Genomic DNA, 10,199 nt, shown 5'->3' with positions numbered 1-10,199 from the left:
TTATTACATATTCGATAATGGTGGTGGTGAGGACGATGTAGTAACTCACCGGCATTGTTGTCGATGAAGACGAAGATGATGATGGTGATGGTGATTTCTCTCTCCTCTCACTTAAAGGTTTTCAAATTGATTTTCCAGTGAAAATTCTGGTCGAAAAACAAACTAGCCTTGAAGTATTCGAATTACAAAGGAAAAGAGGAGAGAATATTTTTTTTAAAAAAATAAAGGATTACGGTGAGAATTTCGGTGGAGAAAGAGGAGAGAGAGGGGAAAGAGGCTAGGAGAGAGAAGGGAGAAGAGGAGAGAGAGTATTTTTTTTTTACAGCTGGTAACAAAATAATTACTATCTAAATATCTACTTGAAAGTACATTTTTGTCCCTAGGTATGGACCAAAGAAGTCCATACCTGGTAGTGGTCCATCATGCCTCAAATCTTTAACCATCAAGGTTCTTTTAGTCGAGTATTTGCGTGCTTGGGAGTAGAGGGGAGAATACGGTTTCAAAACCCTAGCCTCTAGAATCCAAGGTAAGAGCCTTACTAAGTGAGCTACTAACACTTTGTTGGTGAGTTGAACTTCATGGTTAATTTAATCCATGTGACTAAAACATTTATGGTGTACTTGAATCTGCATGGTTAAGGCCATGAAGCATAATGATAGCAAGCATACTAACAATGAAGCATAAATGAGCAATTATGGTTATTCAACCGGAAACAAAAAAATGGAATCTCTTGTTACAAACAAGGAATTGAGGAGGGTAACAATGTTTTTACGATAGGGATGGGAAGGACGATAATACTCCGTACTTCATATGCAATAATAGTAACCCGGAAAACATGAAGTATGTCGTAAGGGTACTATGCAATATACAAACATATATATGACCTTTGCTTGGTGAGAAACCAAACTAGCCATTAAAAAAGAGAATCATCAGTAGAGTTCATTCCCATAGCATCAATTATCATCACCCAACAGGCCAACAAATACATCGTTAATCCCTTACAAAACAAAAGCTTAATCTAAATTACTACGTAGCAAATGTTCAAATATCAAAGCAAAAATCTAGTGATGAAAACATTCAATTATCAAAGCAGTCCTAGAAAGGAAAAAAAAATATATTGATAAAAAGCAGGTTTAACCCCCAAAACGAAAAATAGCATAGAAATAATAGACAATGCGGCCAACATTAACTCATAAACAGGAATAGAATAGAATAGAAAGGTAAACAGCACAAGCTAAAAGCCAATTCACGACATCAACGAGAAAAAGAAAAAAAAAGCTAGATATGTATATAGCACAATAAGTCTGGCTTTTCGAACATCTTCTGCAAACACTTCCTCAAAAAAGCCATGTGTACTGAACGAGCTTCATGAAAACCAAGCCACCAGAAAACCTAAAACCATAGAAGCACGGAACACCAACACACTTATGCTATCAGCCAAGGCAACAAACCCAATCAATGAATCAATGAAAAGATTAATTTGGTCCATGATCCATACCGCATATCAAACAGAAAGCTACAAACCAACCCATTTGACGGCAACAATCTTCCTAAACTGAGAACAGCTTGAGCAGACGCATACCATATTAACTGCAAGCCATTCAAAGACAAAGATAACCTCATAAAAACCAATAACCACAGCTGAAAGTTTTAAAATATAACTGTTAATCCTAGACAATTGTTACAATCAATTACATTTCCAATGCCGCCACTTGAAAGTAAAACTAATGTGCACAAATGGAACTTTCAAGAATTTCACGAAAATCATTGGGAAAATTCCTTACCTATCTCTGAGACACAGAAAGCCCAATGTGGTCTAGCGCAAGGGCGCAAGAACACAAATGGAAGTCAGAAATAGTCTTATGATGAGAATAAACCGGAGTTCTTAAGCCAACCACGACAACCTATTTTCAATTTCAAGGGAACAACTTCCAAAATCTTATTTGAACAGGCAGAAACTTCAATATGTACTTCACTGGCTAAAATTCATCTCTGAGTATCTGTAAAATGAAAAAGGGAACAACTAATCAGTAAGAAAAGAGGACAAAAGCAACGTTTACATAAAGACATCTCTAAGTTCTATCCACCTGCGAGGCTTATTTTGTCTCTGACTAAACTCATCATTAGCCACATCTGCAAACAAACAGAATCAGATCAATAAAAAGATAACAGTGACAGAAAGTTCCATTTAAAAGCTACTCCGTACAATATTTGTATATTTACCAGATTTTTGTGGAAGTTTTAATTCACTGCTTGGTTTGCTGAGATTACTATTCTCTTTGCTGCAAAAGAAAGAAGATCGTAAAGCTCTGAGACAAAGGCCAAAGGGCAACATATTGCCAACACATTATTCATTTATTTGAGCTTTAGAGTTGAGGTGGCCAACAAATGCAAATATAGCAGGCAATGAACTGAAAGAAGCATAGGCTTAACATCATAGCATACCTTGCCCTTTCAATAATTCTAATTACAAACACCAGTCATAGTACGATCGTTACACGTATATAGTTTAAGGGGGCTGAGTTGAAAACACAGAACATTATGTGAGTGTGCATTTCAAATGATCAAAGGATCAGAAGAGATACAAATGGCAAAATACACTCCTCTGACCTAACATCCTTTGACACAAATTTCACAAATCATGACTTAATACACATTTTAGTACAAACCATAATCTGTTTCTTTAGCTCAGTTGGCAAAACAGAGAAAAATAATAATAACACCACACAAGGCAACGATAAGGCATCAATATTATCAGAAAGGAGCAAATATAAAAAAGATTGCAAGCCTTATCTACCTACGGTCTTAGAAGCACATAAAGAATTTGTTCGCAACGATATACAACAACGAAGTGGTTTAAAAAATTGAACATCTTGTTCTGACTGCATATTTGAATAGGTTCAACTATATCAAAGTGCAGACATCTTGAATGATATCTATACATGCTATATTCAAGAGCTAAAGAAGGTACACTATAACAGTTTTATTAATACGCAACAAAGTATAGAGAATAGTATGGACCTAGGAGCAGGCAAGGCAGATGGTTGTCCTGTTGGTCGAGGATTGTAAGAACCATCAACAGCCATATAAGGGTTACAATATGAGGCTCCCAGAGCACCTGCTGCACTTGCTAGAACAGGTAACCTGAACACATCCAAAATGCAACACTGTTAAGTATAAAGTCATATAATGAATTACAAGGTGAATCTGACTTCACGCAACAAGGATATTGAAAACAACTGATACTCCAAACATATAGAGCTCAACATGCAGAGAATCAATGGTGGAGCAACAAGAGCACAAAGACATTCAGAGTTAAAGGTAATTTTAATCATCTATCAAGTAAACACATTATTAGGCTTCCAGGGAAATAAAATCTTTTTAACTTCTCATGGACCTGTAATACTTCAAATCAAAAAAAGGCTCATGTATCTGTTATTATGTATCTCTTTACACATGAAAGTGGATTGGGCCAAAAGTAAACCAATCAACAAAGGAATACAATCAAAACAATTAGTCAATGACGCAACTCCACAAATCTTCGATTCTGCACATGATAACAGGTAGACACAACTGAAATCCAACAGATAGAAGAGACCCATCAAAACTGAATAGCCATGAATCAAAGACAGAACTTTAACAACAAATTAAACACCACAAAGTGAAAATCCAAAGATGAATTCCAAAGATTTTTAACTCCAACATATAGAACAAAAGGTAGAAGAATTGAATCACTACACACACAGACACATTGCTCAATCAGATGACTTGACTGGAGTAACTAAAATAAAATTGTGGTACAGAATTACACACATTAGCACACACTGAGTATGGTTGATCATAAAACATATACTCCGTAAAACATGATAATTAAAGCATTCTACAGCCAAAATTGTGGTTCAGAATTATACACATTAGCAAACACTGAATATGGTTGATCAAAAAACATATACTCCGTAAAACATGTTAATTAAAGCATTCTACAGCCAAAATGCACCGGTTCAATCCTAAAATCTTTATGGCTTACTCTCCATTGTTTAATCACTTTAATAACAGTCTTTTATATAAGCTAATGCACAAATTCTAAGATAGCATTGTTATTTAAAAATGTCAAGTAATACAGAATAGCACATTGGCATTGCCTATTTCTTGAAAGAAACAACAACAAACAAGAGTACATACCATGTCATTTCAGAATTTCCAAGACCATTTGGCTGAGCAACATATCCAGGAAATGCCATTCCAACAGCAGGAACTCCAATACCACCAGGATGCTGGCCCCCAAATTGCATAACTGCATAAATCCCAACAAGTAATGTTATAATATATATCTCACAAACAAGGAGTTAAAAAGGAAAACAAATACATTCTGCAGTAAGCCTTGTGATATAAGAGGGAAAGAATTCACACTTCCTCCGTTTATTTTAGTTACATCAATTTCCTAAAAAGGAAGTTTCAAATTAGTTGCATCACTTTTCAGTTAATAAACACTCTATCTCTCTCATATCACATGGGTCCATTTTGTTATTCTCTCTCTCTTTCTCATCTCCAAAAATTGCCCAAGGAGTCAGCAATTCGCAAAGTGATGCAACTGAGAAGAAAAAAAAAAGGGAGAAAGTATACTACATACCAGATATAATTTTTGAAAAGGTTAGAAATGAACATTCAATGATACGCAATTCCTTACGATCTAAATAATTACTTTCGACCAAAACTGACTTGTACATAAAACTGTTGTTTAATTGACAATTCATTATTTATATGGATTCCGAGATAAATCAATTAGTTATATAACATAAATTAGCCAAAGTGCTATTGATTAACCACATCATAGAAGAATTCTCAGGATTGGGTCAAGCAGCCCATAAAACCAACAGGCTTAATCTGGAACAAAAACATTTTAGTTTAATGATATGTGATGAATCAATTAGAATAACGTTAAAAAAAAAAAAGAGAGAAAAAAGAAAAAAACCACCAGGTGACTTCTACTTTGGTGCACTAACTCCGCTTCACCAAAGCAGAAGCCTAAATTCAGTTAACCAAAGTTAGTCAACTGAATTCAAAGTAATCAATTTTCAGGTCAAACAGGCAAACAAAAAATATATATATCCAGCAAGAAAAGAAAACTTACAGTTAGCTGGGAAGAAAGCTGGAAGGTTTGGATCACCAGAACCCATGTTACCACCTGGTCCACCACCACCATACACAAGCGCACCCCTACCAGTTCCCTGGGCATTTCCTTTTCCTTTTCCAGCCACAACAATCTTAGATTTACCAGATTCTAATGCGGAATCAAAGTTTCCAGGCTCAAACGTATTTTTCGACAAACCTGCTTTTGGAGGAGAGCTATGAGAGCCACCAGGAGGGCGTTGGACATATTGCTGACCTGAAGTCTGCTGAGAAGTCTGACCTCGGCTTTGCACAGGAGTCCGCTGGGAAACTTGAGGTGCTGGTTGTGAAACTTTCTTAAATTGGTTATTGGTTTGAGGTTGAAATGATCCAGATGGCACTAATCCCCTTCCCTGTGCTCTAGACGGAGTCATCTGAGCAGCACCAACTGATGGAGAAGCAGAAGATTGCATATGCACATTATTCAATGACTTGGCTGGAAGAACTGGATCATCAATGTGTAACTTGTCCACACCCATAGAATCAATTACATTCTTCCCTCGCCACATTGAAGTTGAATGTGGCACAGAAAAATTATCGTCTACAGCAGAAGGGCGAATATTCCTGCTATTATTTCCAGCTTGAGCTTCTTTTTTTTGAGGCAATGCAACATCTTTGTTGGATGTGGCTGACGGATAAAAAGGAGGGGAAGCAGAGTTTAAATTGGATGCGACTTTCTTAGCTGGAACTGATTCATGCTCCATATCAAGGCTAGCTGTTGAAGCAGCTGCTCTGCCAGAACCAGCATGCGATTTTTTGTCCAGCGACTTGGCCAATCTGAGAAGTAATAAATATTTTTTAAAAAAAATAGAAAGGAAGGAAAAAAAATGCACAACCATGGAGTAGAAATTTCAGAGTCCTCACTGTTTATTATTTGGTTGGAATTCACCCCTATTCTTCATTGAGGGTTGATATCTTCTAGGTCCTCTTCCTCTCACATCCCTCGGAGGAGCACTTTGATTGTTGTTACCATCATATCCTCTCATTCTACTCCCACGAGCAAACCCACGATCTGGACCTCTAGCTTTCCCACGGCCTCGAGAAGATCCTCTAGAGGACCTTCTTCCCTGATAATAATCAAATATAATCAATGACATATAAAATGATAGAAGCAAATTCATCAAAATCCATAGACTTCCATTGAGCTACATAAATAATGATGTTGTGCATGAGCCAGTACGATTTTGCAAATGACGGGAAAAGAAAGCACAAGAAAATAGCAAAAAAGAACATTTACCTCATCAAAATGCCTGTCTGACGTGTTCATTTCCTCAAATTTATCATGCCCCCATTTCCTCTCATCTTTGGATTCCCACAACTTTCTACCACCAAAGGTTCGCCTAATAAGAGCAGAAAAGTAGAATAAATTTATTTTAAAACAGAGATAAGAGCACTAATCAGCAATGCAAAGCCAATGACAATAAAGAATTAAGGGAAAGACAACTGTAAGGCCTCTAAATTTGTAGAGTATGGGCTACAAGGCCTCACATAACTGGTATCAAAGTCAGCACAGAAAAATGGACAGAACTAAGAGAAATCCTAAGCAAATATAAACAAGGCATGGTAATCTTCTCCTCCCTAAGAAAACTGAGCAAAATTTTAACAAATTACATTGTATAAAAACTTTTTGTCCATAATTCAAAAGGCATGGTATCCTTTCCACCTCCCTCAAGAAAGTAAAAGGACATCACCAAGAGGGAAAATCAGGCCTCTTTCCCAGTTATATATCAAGCTTTCATTACAATTGCACTAATGAGCATTTCTTTTTTTTTTTTTTGAGAAAACGCTAGAGAAGAGCTATATTAATCAAGGGACAAAGTGTCCAACAATACATACGGGGTAATCTCACAAGGACAATGATTAACCCAAACTTGTTTAACACCAAAAGGCACTAATCTAGCAAGGTGGTGGGCAACAAAGTTCCCATCCCTTTTGACATTTGACCAAAAAAACGAAATTAAAAGACGAGATAAATGAGAGTGCATCTTCAAGGATAGCATCAAGTTCTGTTAAATGAATCAAAGAGCTGGTAAGACGAGATATAGCAAACAGCCAAACACTTACTCAGAGAAATATATATACATGATACTAGCACTAGAAACAAAAGAGCTAAGGGATTTTTCACAATGGTTTCTTTTTTTTTTAGTATTCTGTTATTTTTAAAACAGAAAACCAGGAAAAGTGGTTTCCAATTTCTAGTACTCCCTCCGTCCCATAATATAGTTCTTTTTTGTGTTATTTTCACGGTATTTAAAAAATAAGAGGAGAAAGTGGATGAAGTACATTAATAAAAGACAAAAGTTAGAGAGAGAAAGTGGGAAAAAATACTAAGCATGTGCAAAACTCAAGGGTAAATTAGGAAGTACAATGAATAAAGTTGAAAAAAGTGAGGGTATAATAGACTTTACGTACTATCCAAAAATAGAAATAGGAACAACATTTTGGATCTCCAAAATAGGAAAACAAGAACTGTATATGGGACAGAGGGAGTAGTTGGTCTTCTAAATAATCATGATTTCAATAGATATAGGTAATGTTTTATTCTTTATATCACATATCGTATAACTTTCCAAAAAAAAAAAAGACCTGAAACTATAGTGATGTCGAATGGGCCCCCTAAGTTAAAACTTCCATTCCACTAGTTTATGATGTGATTCAACTCAAGCAAAGTGACCAAAGAAGTGTCACAAAAGGGTATGGCACTGTTCTGGCAGCAAAACATTCTACACACGGCAATATAATGTGCAGAAAGGGATATTTAGACACCTTAAAAGTAAATGAAGAAAAGTGAAGAAAAGAGGAAACAATAATTAACACAATTACATCTCATTCTCCAAAATGGCGAAAACCATAGATGACATTGTCTGATAAAAAAATCTAACTAAACAATTTCTTGCAACATGCAACCAACCCAAATTTTAGAAGAAAAGGGTTTAAGGGTAATGTTGCTCTTGTTCTTGCCTAATAACATACTCAGAAAGTTAATTGTCACAGAAAATTAAAAGTCTTGCTTTGGAAACACGTATCCTACTGGATGCTTAATTGTAATCCTGCAAACATGTTCTTCATACCACACCAATTATGTTCTTAAGTTATACTACACAAAAACTCCATCTCCTTAACTGTGTATATTTCTCAAAAGCAACAGAGCTCAGTAAAAATACCCAGTTCATGAGAAGTAAAAAAAAAATAAAAAAATAAAAAAATAAAAAATAAAAAAATAAAAAAAAGAGTAAACAATAAGCTGATGCAGACACTGAAAACATATTTCTTATTTGATTGCCTTCTATTTCTTTTATTCACGGGCAAGGGAAGAGTAACATATGTGACACTTTTTTCCAGTTGAAATGATGGAACTAAGATGAATGGAGCTTTTCCTTGAGATAGATACAAACATAGTAAAAATTCAAATCTAGGTGTACCCAAGGTTAATTTGTAACCCCTTTGTCTGATTCGATGAGCGAAACAAACCCCAAATTGCCAATGAGCAGTAAATATAGCTTTGGGTACACTACAAGAAGGAGGTTCTCCAAACTTAACAAATGAGCATTCGCTCATGTATTATTCGCCAGAATAAAGGCAAAAGGAAGTATCCAATTCACAGTCATACATGCCAAATAAAAGGGCTACAATCCCCTTCACTCAACATCCAAATGCTATACAATTCCCTCAAATTCTATACATCACTATTACAAGCTTTATTTATTTCTTAGTGATCCCGCCTTATCCATCTCAGTATCTCTTTAATCCAAAGTATCAACATCAATCATTTAGATTCCACACTAAATACCCTCAACTTTACTATCCATAAATTCTTCACACTAACATTACACAAGATTATTCCAATTGTCCTCTCTCTATTTCCCACATAAAATTATCTATATAACAATAATAAACACAATTGAATTCAATAAACGAAATAAATACAAGCAATACACAATACAAAATTCGAAAATTCCGAAGCAATACCTGTGTCGACCACCAGCATTATCCTTAAACCGATCATCATGCATATAAAACGCCCCAGTAGTAGGTACAGCAAATGGCTCATTCTCCTTCTTCTCCCCTTCACCTTGCCCACCTTCACCTTCACCCTCACCTTCCCCATCCCCCTCACCGCCCTCGCCCGTCTTCCCACTCTCACCGGCTTCCCCCACCGCCTTCCCCGCCTCCGAAACCTCACCTCCCACACCCACACCCACACCCTGCCCACCAACTTCTCCCCCATCATACCCATCAAACACAACAACTCCCTCCACTTCATACTCCTGCTCATCATAATACTCCTCTCCATCCTCCTCCTCCTCCTCTTCTTCCTCCTCATCATCATCGTAATCCGCCGCAGCACCTTGCCCATCAGATTCACCCTCGGAATCAACGATCCCCGACCTTGGCAACGCCGCCTCTCTCCTCCGCCTCTCAACCTCCCTCTCTCTCTCCTCCTCCTCCTCTTCCTCGTCTTCTTCCTCCTCATCATCGCTCGCTTCTCTCCTTCGCATCTTCAACGACATCTTGGCCTCTTCTGGATCACTCTCGTACTCAATCTCCTCATCTCCTTCTCCCGCCATCTTCTCCATTCTAAAACCCTAAATCGATGATGAATTTCTCCCGAAATCGAAACCCTAGATTTTCATTCGTAGGAGAGAGAAAATTAGTGATGAATTAGGAAGATTAATTAGGAAAATTTGGTCAGCAAATAATTGAGAAGACTTTATAAATCGGGTAAAAGAAATTTGGGTTTTCTTCCTGCGTGAAAACAGGAGAGAGAATGGTGGAAGTTTTGAGAAGGTTTTTGATTGGTTTTAAAAGCCTTTTTTTTTAAAGGAGAGGGAGATGAAGACCACCGGGTTTATCTTATTTCTTCTATTCTACAAGGGCTTTTTCGGCAACTCCGATTATCCTCGGTATATGCATATCACTCTCGTAAACTTTTTCTTTTGAACTTTTTAGTGTGTACGGTACACAAAATTGTTAAATCATACCTGAGGATTAAAGGGTATTTGGACGATTTTAGTACGAGGTATGGGTTC

The 10,199-nt window shown here is 36.7% G+C and overlaps 1 protein-coding gene across 2 annotated transcripts; it reads right to left on the bottom strand.

Moving 5' to 3' along the window:
- Positions 1-948: 948 nt before the first annotated feature.
- Positions 949-10,192, bottom strand: LOC145558697 (protein MLN51 homolog). Of its 2 annotated transcripts, XM_081620010.1 has the most exons (12): positions 9,139-10,192; positions 6,407-6,509; positions 6,034-6,236; positions 5,330-5,946; positions 5,132-5,245; positions 4,183-4,294; positions 3,022-3,144; positions 2,224-2,282; positions 2,088-2,133; positions 1,785-2,000; positions 1,499-1,590; positions 949-1,392 (listed from the first exon to the last, which is right to left on the bottom strand). In XM_081620010.1, exons 1-10 carry the CDS (start codon positions 9,744-9,746, stop codon positions 1,973-1,975), a joined length of 2,013 nt encoding a protein of 670 aa, XP_081476136.1. In that variant the 5' UTR covers positions 9,747-10,192; the 3' UTR covers positions 949-1,392; positions 1,499-1,590; positions 1,785-1,972. The 2 variants fall into 2 exon arrangements, with proteins under 2 accessions (XP_081476136.1, XP_081476135.1); XM_081620009.1 differs by having other exon boundaries at positions 5,132-5,946; positions 9,139-10,190.
- Positions 10,193-10,199: the final 7 nt, after the last annotated feature.

Source organism: Chenopodium album, chromosome 9 (genome assembly GCF_948465745.1).
Source record: "Chenopodium album chromosome 9, dcCheAlbu1.1, whole genome shotgun sequence".
In the NCBI taxonomy this organism is placed as follows: Eukaryota; Viridiplantae; Streptophyta; class Magnoliopsida; order Caryophyllales; family Amaranthaceae; genus Chenopodium; species Chenopodium album.
Note: the sequence above shows the minus strand (reverse complement) of the source record. Positions and strands in the feature narration are given on the sequence as shown.